Here is a 13,488-nt window from a genome sequence, read left to right on the forward strand (position 1 = left end):
GCAAAGGGTTGATTTCTTCGAAAGCGGAGACCCTTGGTTTTGTTCCTGGACTCGCTCCAATAGTGGAAGAATCCGAAGAGAAAGAACCAGAAGACAGCTTTGTTGTGGAGGATGTAGTGTTGGCGAAGGATAATGAAGAAGTGGTGAACGATGGAAACCTCGAAACCAACTTACCGAGTAGAGCCGATTCGCCAAGCAAAGCCAACTCGCTGAGCATCACCGATTTGCCGAGTGGAGCCGATTCGCCGAGCGGAGCCGAGTCGCCTGACGAGCCAGACACCTGGGATCCACCAGAAGAAAATAAGAACAAGGTCGACTTCATCTTGAAGAAGGTCGACTTCGTAATCCAAAGGATTACTTCCTCTGCTGCTGAACGATGCGAGTACGCTACTTGGTGCAAAAAACTCGATTTTGATGGGCCCAGCCTCATTGCTGGGTACGGGATCCGCTGGAACATCAAGTTCCAAAGCAGGGATCATGGATACCAAGCTCGCAAGATCATCGGCAAGCTCATCGAGAATGAGAAGGACAGGCAGGAGCGAGAGGGAGGGAAAAACTACTATGACAATGTCGATATCTTACGAGGCGAATGGGAATTGGTCAAAAACTTGAATGAGACCCTCAGCGTGAGCCAAATCTTCAGTTACGCACAACAAGATGTACTAGAATTGAAAATTTTCCTTATAACAGGAGTTCTACTACATCACCAAGAAAATGGAGGGTGACAACTCATCAGGGAGCTTGATGATTTCTGAATACCAGAACATCAAGGATTTTATTAGTGAGAAGATAGAATCAATCTCCGAACCAGAATTCCAAATTATGCTCGAGAAGATGTTGGTCAAAACGGATGCGTATCTTGACGAGGCCCTCAACTGTGACGCCATTGTCATTGCTACTGCTCTTAACCCCAGTTTCCGACTATCTATCTTTCAGATGTGGTTTCCTGGCCGCTACGCTTACACCCTTGATTTGCTCAAGGATCTGTATGACGCCAAGAAAGCCGAAGTCAATGCTGCCAAAACTCTTAAAGAACCGCACCAGCTGCTAAACCCGCCAAAGGCAAGCAATCAACGTTCAAAGCACACAGACTTCTTCCCAGAAACGACTAAGGCACCTTTGGCTGACGAGCTCAACTCATATATTGAGGGCAAGCACAAGCTACCAACGTGTGAAGCAGCCAATTGTTTGGATTGGTGGAAAGTAAGTAGATACCTCAAGTGACTTTCAACCAACAGCTTTCCCGCAACTAATCTCATTGTAATCCATTTTGATCGGTTTTTATGCTTTAGGAACACTCCCAAGAGTTTCCAATCTTGTCCCTCTTAGCTAGGGATTACCTGGCTTGCTCAGCAACGTGGAGAGGTGCTTTTCAGCCGCGGCGGATACTTGTGGGCACGATTGAGGCAGTCTTGCTGCTAGGACCATTGAGCGCTGTGTTAGCTCTCACCAATGGCTTGTTCAAGGAGTTGAGCCAAACGGAGAGTTTGAAGCAGCTCAGAAAATTATTACTCAGGCCAAACAAGAGGAGGAATACAAGCAGGCCAGAAAAAAACGAGTTGCTAATATGGACAACTTGCCATCAAACCACTAGTCCATTTTTATGTGGTTTTCCCTCCCTCTGCTCCTTTTGTATGGTTTGCAGTCAAAAAATAAAATGTCAATCCAATCCCTGTGAGACAGGATTGCAATCCAATTGGTATTTCCAAGCAATACCAATACAACCAATACAATACCAAGGGGTTCTGATACAATACCATGTTACTGTCTCACATTCTCAAGACAATCCAATGTCTTGATAATTTGTGTATTGGCACAGAAATACAAGACACAATACTCCACCAATACTGGATCGTATCGTATTGTTTCACCATTGAGATTCCAAGCTCACAGAATACCACGCTAGATCCACTCTCATTTCACTCGCCGACGGCAATACACTCGAGTCCTCTGGTGAAGGCTTTGTTTCCATCATCGCCAACGATGGATCAAACCTCAAGCTGAAAGCGCTTCATGTTCCTGATCTAGCGGGTACCTTAATCAGCTTTGGACGACTCTTCAAGCAAGGCTGTGACGTAGCAAGAACTGGACCGAAGACCTTCGATCTAGTCCGCAACAACGCAGTCATCCTCTCAGCAGCTGTATTAGGAGGAGTCTGCAACATCAAGCTAGCTCCCGGAACTCAAGGTCAGTCTTCTCATTCAGCATTGGCCAAACAAGCGACATCAGTTGACGCAAACACACTTCACAGATCTGCAGGCCACCCAAACCTCAAGGCTCTGAAAAAGATGTTTCCAAACATTTGAGCCGCTAGGATTAATTGTGAAGCTTGTTCGCTGTCTAAATCTCATCGATTGCCATTCCCGGGTTCTCTACCTGAAGCCTCACGACCGCTAGAGTACGTCTACATGGACCTCAGCAGTCGAATCAATCCACCATTGTTTGGAGGCAAGGAATACTATCTTAAAATCACAGACTACTACACACGTTATCATCATCTGTACTTGCTTTCCAAGAAATCTGAGACATTCTCATTCTTCATGCAATATTACCACAAAGTTACAAATCATCACTCTTGTAACATCAAAACGGTCATCTTTGATGGTGGCGGGGAATTCAACTCAAACAAGTTCCTTGATTTCCTGAAATCAAAAGGAATTACAGTGCAAGTAACTGCTCCATACACTCCACAACAAAACTCAGTTGCCGAGCGCGGGAACCGATCGACGTCAGAAAAAGCCAGGTGCATGCTCAAACAGGCGAACCTTCCTTCCGAATACTGGGGAGAAGCGGTATCAACAGCGGTCCTGCTTGAGAACATAACTCCCATGCGCAAACTCAAGTGGGATACGCCCCACAACCTGTGGTTTGGTTCTCCTTTCAACTCCTCACGTCTCAAACCCTTTGGTTGCCAAGCCTACGTGAATATTCCGAAACAACTTCGCAATGGAAAATTCGGCGACACTACAAAAAAGGGCCTACTCGTTGGTTATCAGCTGGGGACACACAACTGGCGTGTCCTCCTCCCAGGGGGGAAAGTGGAGCGCTGTCACAATGTAACCTTCAGCGTGACAGACTTCCCAGGAGTCTCCACCTTCTTCCCAGCTGATCCATCGTCCCACTTCGATCCTCTCACTCCATCAGACTTTGATGAACTAGTCGAAGAGCCACCTCTCAACGAATTTCCCTCAACAGCTGCAATGCAAGACGTCCTAGACTGGAGATCCGCTGAAGACAAACTGGACCCTGATCCTTCCTACCTCGACTCTAACTCCTTCTTCCACGCCCCTGAAGCCAACAAGCAAAATGACAGGCCTCAAGAAATCGATCCACCGCCTGCCCCACCGCCACAACCTATTGCGCCTGCTCCGCCTCGTCCAGGATATGACATTATGCTCACCTCCAATATTGCCCCAAGGAACATCAGCTCAGACATAGACCCTTCTCACATTCTCCACACAAAACAAAGAGCTAACCTCGCAATGGCTCTTGCGGCATCCAATATCCCCAAAACTCACAGGGAAGCAATGCTGTCATTGGATGCGTCCTCCTGGACCCAAGCAGTGGAGTCGGAACTAGTGGCGATGAGAGACCTGAAAGTTTGGTCCGTTGAAATTCTTCCGGGAGACGAGTCCTTACTCGGAACAGTCTGGGCCTTCAGAAAAAAGAAAAACTCAGAAGGCGTGGTGGTCAAATTCAAGGCCAGGCTCTGCGCGCAGGGATCTCAACAAAAGGAAGGCTACGGATTCACCTACGCGCCAACAGGTCGTTCAACAAGTCTCAGGGCCGCTCTTATTGTTGGATTATCTTGCGGATACTCGATTCATCAAATGGATGCAAAAAACGCATTCCTCAACGGCAACCTTCAAGAGTCAGTCTATCTCCGCCCCCCACCCGGGCTGGACGTTCCCAAAGGCTACTGCCTGAAGCTACACAAAGCTATCTACGGCTTGAAGCAAGCGCCAAGAGTATGGTACGCGGAGCTAAAGTCATTCTTTGTCTCCATCAACTTCAAACCCTGTCCCGCCAACCCCTGTCTATTCACGTCTCAAGTGGAAGGATGGGAATGCTTTGTTCACATCTACTCGACAACATGATCATCATCAGTCACGACGTCAATAGGTTTAAAAAACTAATCTCGGCTAAATTTTGCATGGAAGACCTTGGCGAAGCACAACATATTCTCGGGATCAAGCTATCAATACCAACAAAATCAAGTATTCTACTCAGCCAGGAAACCTACACTCAATCAATCCTGGACAACTACGGATTCTCAGACTGCCGCCCAACCTCGATGCCTATGATTCAAAACACTCACCTAGTAAAAAGCTCCGAAGAACAATATCAATCCTTCTTGCAACTCAAGATCAATTATTGCAAGGCGCTGGGTCTTCTCAACTACCTAGCCGTCTCAACGCAACCGGACATCTCTTTCACTGTCTCTCAACTCTCCCAACACCTCGAAAAGCCAGGGATTTCCCACTGGAAAGCAGTTCAGCACCTGCTCAGATATCTAGCTGGCACCAAATCTCATGGAATACTACTCAAAGGGACAACTAACCTACAAGACGTCTTGGTCTACACAGATGCAGATTTTGCAAATTGCACCGACGATCGTAGATCATACTCCGGCTACGTGACTCTCCTTGGGGGCAACCTTCTATCATGGCGTTCTAAAAAACAGCAAACAGTCTTGACATCAACAACCGAAGCAGAATATAGGGCGATGTTTGAAGGTGTTCAAGAATCCGTCTGGCTGAAATATCTCTTCGCAAGCCTATCAATCAAGCATACAAACAATTTGAGATCTTTGTAGACAACCAGAGTGCCATCGCCTTAGCAACAAATCCAATCTTTCAACAGCGCTCTAAGCATATTGACATCTTATACCATTGGTTGCGCGAAATCCACAACACCGGCCTCATCCACATCAACTACATTTCAACAAACAAGATGAAGGCTGACATGTGCACGAAGGCACTCGGCAAGCAGAAACATCACAATGTCTTAGCCGATCTCAAGATCAACCGGCAATGAGAGAGGGGGGGTATTGAGGTGCATAGCGGAGAGGCCGCCGGAGTTCGTTACTGCGGAGCAAACTATGATATTGTAAAACTAACCATGATGTATATAGTTCAACTTTCTCTCCACACGTTGTACCGTATTCATCATCACTTCACAATATCATCCACACACTCACTCCGCACTCCCTTACCGGTCGCCCGCAGGTATGCGCTCATTTCTATCACTCTCATCTTTGGATTCATTGTTCTCATCTCACTCTTTGTGCTCTCAGGTGTGCATCCACCGCTGGTTGTCGTGTCTACTGTTTGCGTGCTCACAGCTCATACGCTGTATTCTCAGGTTGGTATATTGTTGTTTTGCTTTCATTTCATTCATCATCACTTCACAATATCATCCACACACTCACTCCGCACTCCCTTACCGGTCGCCCGCAGGTGTGCATCCACCGCTGGTCGTCGTGTCTACTGTTCGCGTGCTCACAGCTCATACGCTGTATTCTCAGGTGTGCATCCACCGCTGGTCGTCGTGTCTACTGTTCGCGTGCTCAAAGCTCATACGCTGTATTCTCAGGTCCCCTGGCTTAGTCTCCATTATGGGTTGGGTCGGTTTCTGACCCGACGGGTCTTGGGTCGACCCGGCCTACTAGGCGCCAAAAACCCCAAATTTACTATTGGAGGCGTCGTAGTTGTGTCACAGGCCGACCCAATTAGAAAATAGGCTGCCCAAACCCAACCCAAAAATCTTGCGGGTCTGTGGCGGGTTGGGTCAAAAACCAGTTTTTGAGACAAAAGCCAACCCAAACCCGGCCCCAGACCCGACACGGGCCGGGTACCTGCCAGGTTGACCCGACCCACTTTCATCCCTACTTACACGCCACCTTGCCTTGCTATCATGGGATCCAGCTTTGGAGGTTCAAAATTGGGAGGACTTACTTACACACCACCTTGCCTTGCTAACACTAGTTTAGTCTCATTGCAGAGACAGTCTCCACTTTCTATGCCAGAGTCATGTGGTCCACCTTTCCCAATAGTCCTAGCTTCTGCCATCTTCGCCATGAGTGCTACATTGCCTGAGAAATGAGTTCCACACGGGGTTTTCTGCTCACATATGTGGCACTTGGTAGAGCTTTGAAGGTCTTTGACATCCAGACCAGGAGTTGCACAATTGGAAAGACTTACTTGCACTCTGTGTTGCCTTCGTAAAGCTAGTTTAATCTAATTGTAGAGGTGGTCTCCATCATCCATGCAGGGGTTCCATGGCTCTGGAGGCCCGTCATTTAGACATTAATTTTGGGTTTGAAGTTTGGGCTCTTCCTTGGGTCTTTGTTTTGGAAAGATGGGTTGGAGTTGTGCCTTTGACTGTTAGGTTCTGGGTCTTGCAGGGCAGAGGGTTGGTATCTGCTTGTGTGATTTTTAGGCGGGTACCCGGGTACCGCCGCTTGATACCCGCCAATACTGCTACCTCTTTTCCGCTGTGTATGTCCCCGACCCACTTCTGGACTTGCAGTCTCCTGCAAGTCCTGTGTGATATCCCCGGCTGCAGCGCCACCAGCTTGCCGAGAGGGATTAGGGATTCCTCTCGGGGAGCAGGTATACGCCCACCAGCCCGCCAAGAGGGATTCCTCTTGGCGAGCAGGTATGCACACACCAGCTCGCCGAGAGGTCGGAGAGCAGGTATGCACACACCAGCTCAGAGGTCGGAGAGCAGGTATGCACACACCAGCTCGCCGAGAGTTCGGAGAGCTGGTGTACACACACCAGCTCGCCGAGAGGGATTCCTCTTGGCGAGCACTGGTATACACACACCAGCTCGCCAAGAGGGATTCCTCTCGGCGAGCAGGTATACACCCACCAGCTCGCCAAGAGGAATGCCTCTCGGCGAGCTGGTGTGTGTATACCAGTGCTCGCCGAGAGAAATCTCTCTCGGCGAGCAGGTATAAATCCTCTCTCGGCGGCAGGTATACTGATACCAGCTCGCAGAATCCCGAGAGGGATCCCTGAGAGGGATCCCTCTCGGCGAGCAGGCACATATCTACAAAAAACAACTTGGCGGGTACCGCCGGTACCCGCCAGAAAGACCCGGGTACCGCCGCCGCGGGTGCCAAGTACGGGTACGGGTATCTGTTTTGGGCCAAAAAAGCAGGCGGTACCCGGACACGCGGCGGGTACCCGGGTACCAATTGCCATCTCTATTTGACAGTAGTGTCAACCTGCACCAACTTTAGCAATAAAGTTGGCTGGGTGAGGAAAATCCCTGGATGGAAGATCCAAGACCCAACTGCCATTCTTTTTTGAAACTGCTGTAGATTGCAGGATGAGGAAGATGCCTGGATCTTCAGCATCTCAAACTATGAGTGTGCAGAATGTAACATGCATGTTACAGGTTATGTACATCATGATGTCCCTGCTAAAGCTCATAACAGGTACCTGCCACACTTCAGAACATGCCCTCCACACCACAAGCCACCATTCATGAAGGTAGAGAGGGTGTAGTAATGACAAAGGTTCAGCACTGGAGCCTCTGGAGGTTGTTATTTCTCTGGAGAAATAATTGAGGAATTTTAACACCAGGGGGGAATGCGTGGCCCTCTCTAGAGAGTTCCAGACCACAATTTTATCAGTCAAATGGTCTGATGTGAGTTCAATGTCAACTGTAACCCTTTTCTCAACTTTTTTCTCAATCCAAACGTAAATTTAGGTGAAGTTGTTTCCAACTGATCTTCCTCAACGCCAACACATGCAAATCTCTGGTGAAATTGTTTGTCGGGTCCATCTTGATCACATTCTGGATGTTAACTTCAATGCACAAGATGTGGTGCCAAGCATTTGACTATACTTATGCTAAAAATATCCTTGACTAAGTGACAAGGAATATTTTGGAGAGCTGATTTCTTTCATTCAAAACACATTTAAAATGAGATTGTGCAAAAAACTTGTAAAATGTAGCAACTGCAACCAAGTGGTAGATGAATCCTTCGGGCATGTTTCTGTCATGCCTATTCCTGTAACAAATTGGGAGGCAAGTGATGTTAAAACCAAATGTCTATTCCTTGAGTATCAAACAGTGCCAAAGCTGGGAAAAGCTGTGTAACTTATAACTTTCCACATTGCAATGCAGTGGAATGTGAACAATACCGGGGGCTGTTTTCCCTACCATGTTAAACAAAGGATGGAATACTCATGAAAGGTAAAGTTTGAAGTTTCATCAGCTGTTACTTTTGTACCATACCTGGCATATGAGAATACACATTGCAAAATTTTCATAGTTTTACCGCCACCTGACTAAAAAATGTGGCTAGTTGTGAAATTAATCAAGTTTCTCAAGAGAAAGTGGTTAGATTGGTGGATATCAATATAGGTTCATCAATATTTCAGTGATACTGGAACCAGCAGGCAAAGAAATTCAGAAACTGGTCTGATAAATCCAAGGTGAACAGTGAATTCTTAAATGCCCATGCACATCCCAGCATGGGTAACACCTTTTGTCTTGTAGATTGATTATCTTCACATCTTTTCCCTGAATTTTTCCGCCCATTTGTTCCTACAGAGAGCATGCTTTCATCACAGGTACCATCATGTTGATGAGCATTGTGCAACAACATGGTGTTGATTGCTATTATGACATGGTACATAGTAGCCCAGTTCTTAGATAACATTGATGCAATTTGTAGTAGTATCTGCTTTATCCAGACCAATCAACATAATTCACCTGCACCAGGAAAAAACAATCATCACTTGTCTGCAAGTGACATAGCAAAGTAAAAAGGGGCCTTTGTACTTTCTCATGTCACTTGTAGGCAAGTGACCATTGTTTTTTCCTGGTGCTGGGAGGAGGAGCATTTGCACCCATGTATATGTGGTAAAAAGCACAAAAAAAGCAGGGATTTTCAAGGTGGGAATAAGTCAACAGCAGCTGCAGCGGGACAACAGAGATCAGCTCTGCATCTAGAGATGTCCCCAACAAACCCGTTGCAGGTACCTGCTATCCGCTGGCGGGTACCCACACATGTTCGGCGGGTACCCGCCAGCGTGTGCGTGTTTGGGTGCAGATGCTGGATTTCTGGGAGAAATTGAGTGGTTACCTGCTCTTGTTTGGCAGGTGGTGGCTGCCATGACGACCAGAAGGACTGGGAAGGCCTTCCTTCCGGTCAAATAGGTTTTGTAACCTCTTTGACTAGAAGGATTCCTTCCGGTCAACGAGGTTTTGTAATCTCTTCAACTGGAAGGCTTGCCCCCTGCTCACAAGCTGAGGAAGGCGCTGCAAACCTCAAAATATGCGGAGTTAGGTAAGCAAAGCAAACCCTTTCTTGAGTTTCTGACCAGTAACAACAATCAACAGAGGTTTTCTGTTTTAGTAATCTTGCTGCCCTTCCAGTTGAAGAGGTTACAAAACCTCTTTGACCGGAAGGATTCCTTCCAGTCATAGAGACAAAACCTCTTCAACCGGAAGGATTCCTTCCAGTCAAAGAGGCTACAGAAACCCTTTGACCAGAAGGAATCCCTCCTGTCAAAGAGGTTTTGTGACCTCTTTGAGTGGAAGGAATCCTTCCAGTCAATTTTGAGGGGCAGGTACCCTCCGGTACCCGCGCGGGTACCTGCACGCTCTGACCCACTCCGCGGGTGCGGGCAACGGTGGGCCGCTACACTACTTTTAGTTTTTAGCGTAGTTTAGTGTAGTATTTTTACGCTAATCTACACAAAAGTTACCTGTAGCGCCAATTTTAGCCAACTAAAAACTAACAAAATGAATTATTTAAAAAAAAACTGGTAGCGTAGCGTTAGTTTAGACCTAAATAAGAGAACTAACGCTAACATCTTTCATCGATAGATGCTGTTTAGTCAGCGTAGCATAGGTATCAGCTGCACTACTTTTCAGTGTAGCGCAATCATCAGCTACACTACCTTTCAGTGTAGCGCAATCATCAGCTACGCTACCTTTCAGTGTAGCACAATCATCAGCTACACTAAAAAACGGTGTAGTTTTTTTTAGCTAAAGTAGTTATTAATGTAGCACCCAAGTTAGCGTCAGTTTAGCTCATGTGTAGCATAGTTTAGCTGAGTTTTAGCACATTTTAGCGGAAGTGTAGCGCAATTCAGTGGAGTTTTTGCATCAGTTCACTGGGTTCTGTCATGGGGGAGATGTAGTGTCAAGAACTTGACAGAGAAAGTTGAATAACTTTATTTGATAAAGCCAAAGGCGTATAGTTGTTGTATTCAATATTTTTTCTACTTGGTAATCTAAGTCGTGTATATGTGATAGATTTTGAGGGAATGTGTGATATCGTGTATTTTTTGAGATGGGAAAGAAATTAGGAATAGGAAGCACATGTTTATTTATTTTTTTGATTAATTGAGCAAAAACAAAATGAAAAATTCATTTACTTGCTTTCTATAGATCTTTATCAAAATGGTTGGTGAAAGCCGTGAAAATGTTTTGCGCCTTTTCAAATTTTCCAGTGATTTTCAATCCCGCTTTGAGCCACATATGACTACTGACACATCGTTCTATCATTCGTGGTATCAATCTTCCCCGACCACTGGTGCAGACATCGGCAGCCAAAGAAAATGTACGCTCGGCCGCGCAAGATGATGCAGAACAACCTAGGTAGTCCTTCGCTAACGATGATAGGACAGGGAACGTGCTTGAATGATCCTGAAAGTCACATATGGAATTTCATGAGTCGTAAAACTTTGAAATCAAGTAAATTCAAATAGAAACATACCTTCCACCATATCAAAGCACTCACGGGATCCTTGGAATTTGGGGCTGCAAAACAATCCATGTTCTTGAGGTAGAGCTCGAGTTCCTTGCTTTCTGCAGCCGCCGCAGTAGAATTGAATTCGTCAAAGATATTTTTGTTAATAACTTCCTTGGGCTTTCTTTATCTTCGTCCAAAACCTCAATGTTGTCACTTTCTCTTTTTAACAAAGCTTCCCTCGCCGCAAAGTGTCGCTCCAACAAAGCTTGAGCCTCCCCGCTTTTTTCCGGCCAGCACTTGGATAATAATTTTAACCGAAAACTAGGGTGAAGGAGAGTCGCCATTACCAAAGTTTCACATCCTAGTGCCTCGTCTTCGTAAACCTTTAATTTTTCAATCATCTTGATGTACATTGGATGCAATGCATCATCTTTCCCACATCGCTCATCCTTGTTCTTCAAATCAGAAATGGTTTGAAAATAGTTTGGAAGAACATAAGGACCGGTAGGACCATCACCTTCCATCATCTTTGTAAGACGGTCAAAAGGCTGAAAAAAAATAACATCAACAAAACAAACTAAGTAAATTGGATAAGAGTTGAAAAATTTCTCACTTCTAACTCGTCATTTAATTGAGCAATCAGCAGCCACTCCTTTTTAGCAAATTGTATCTCGTTGAAGTGACCATACTTTTTGCGATGGTCTTTACGGCTTGCTCGGGCAATTTTCTCTTGAAATTTGACATACTCGGCACGGAGCATTTCATCAATAACCTGCAAAATAATATGTGAATAAAGTATTCAAATCTGTCTGAGTTTTATGACATACATCTCTTGCTTCATATGCACGCCTTCTACTTTCATACTTGATATTCCAACGAATCCCATAACCAGCAATCAGAGTTTGCAATCCTTTTCCAGCAGCACGTCACTCAAATTCCTGCCTCCATGCGCTAGAGCCAGTTATTTTCAGTATCACAAAATCCAACTAGTATCAAAAATAAAATCAGTACAGTTTTTTTTATACATAAAATTGAAAAGTATTCTCACCGCCTTGGTTAATTCGTTCAACTCGTTAGATTTGTTTTGATTAGCGGCTGATTTTGTATTTTTATTTCTTGACATATACTTCGGATCGGTCTGTTCTTCTTCCTCTTGCTCATCTGGCTCATTGTCTTCATCAACCATATCTTCCTCGTATTTGTCAAGCTCCTTTGGTCGTTTTCTCCATCGGATTCGCTGTTGACCACCTTATTCTCATTGTTGGCGTTTTCTTCATCTTCTTCCGCTATTTTCTCCATTATATCGGGAAAGGGAAAAGAACCAAGGAACGCTTTCTTGACTTTTGGTGGAGGTGGAGCTTCAATACCCAACTCCCACAAACCCGCATTGACCACCAACGCCATCTTATGACAAAAGCATTTGATATGCATCGTTGCATAATCCCATTCAAGATCGCTCCCTATGAGGCGCAATTTACTGTGCATCTTTTCGGCCATGGTATTATTGTTTGATCCTGAATCTGTAGTCTGGCAAAGCATGTAAATTAATGCAAAGAAGATAAATTTGTTTTTTTTTGCATTTATACGTCAGCAGAAAACTGTTGAAAAGAACTTATTTTATTCTGAAGATTGTGCTTTTTCAAGATGTTGACAATTGGTTCGGCCAACAAGCTTCCCTTATGATGCCAGGCAACTAATTTCATACTCAAATGGAGTACTACATAATTCCACTGATTGTCGATAAATGAAACAGAAGCATCAATAAAACCATGGCGGTTGCCTTTGGTTGTCCATACATCATGTACCAGATTGAACTTGCTATCTGAAGCCTAGTAATTTATCACAAAAAGATTCAATACACAATCCCAACTTGAAAAGGGAAAACTTTGAATAAAATACGCACTTTCAAGCGGTTCAACATAGAATCTTGTAATTCCAAGTATAACTCTCTTGCCGAAGTAGCTGCCCACTTGCGCTTGAACAAGATCGCCAATGCTCCACAGTAGTTGAATGCGGCACGGAGATATGGGTCTTCGACACGATTCCAAGGGAGTGCTTGACAAACAAGCCACATTGTAATGATCTGGTTGAGCGTAACATTATCGAATTTTTCTACTCAAGCAAAATGGTTGGTAATCTTTCCAGTTTTCCTTTCGTTTTTGTGCTGTATCCGTAACTCATCCACTGTTGGTGGAAGCTTAGCTCCATCAGCAATTGCTTTATGGCGATTTCGACATCCAACTGGGCACCTTCCTTCTTGAGAAGATCCGTCACGGTGGGTTTTTAGATTCGACAAGGTACCCTGGGAGACTCGGATAGGCTTCTTACACCACAAGCAGTCATACGTTCGTGGTCCTTCATCGGCGCTCTGGAAATGATGATAATTAGATATAATTTTGAACCTTTTATGTTAAATAAGGACTTACATCGTTTGGGAGACGGTAAGGAGCACCAAAAAACAGCAGTGGTTTGTCATAGGTGCTGTCCCTTCCTTTCTTCCGAGCTTTAGAATTTTCGCCATTGGAGTCTTGAGCAAGATCAATCACCGGCTGCTTATTCTTAGACGTTTCGGCTGTACTTTTCACGGAGGACTGGGATGCTTCCGTATTTTTATTCGTAGTTGTCTTGGCCTTTTTATTTCGAGAAACAGGTGCACTTGGGGAGCCACCTTCGGAATCAGATTGAGGATCCTTTTGCTTTTTCGACTGAATATTTGGACCAATTTGGTTGATTGAACAACGTGAATCTGAGGATTGCCGGACCAT

General features: G+C 45.2%; 1 protein-coding gene across 1 annotated transcript; it reads right to left on the minus strand.

The window, feature by feature from the left end:
* Positions 1 to 12,839: 12,839 nt before the first annotated feature.
* Positions 12,840 to 13,488, minus strand: PtA15_3A482 (uncharacterized protein; the record flags this gene model as incomplete). The annotated part of the gene is made up of 2 exons (XM_053167455.1): positions 12,840 to 13,091; positions 13,150 to 13,488. 2 exons carry the CDS (start codon positions 13,486 to 13,488, stop codon positions 12,840 to 12,842), a joined length of 591 nt encoding a protein of 196 aa, XP_053018670.1.

Source organism: Puccinia triticina, chromosome 3A (genome assembly GCF_026914185.1).
Source record: "Puccinia triticina chromosome 3A, complete sequence".
NCBI lineage: Eukaryota > Fungi > Basidiomycota > Pucciniomycetes > Pucciniales > Pucciniaceae > Puccinia > Puccinia triticina.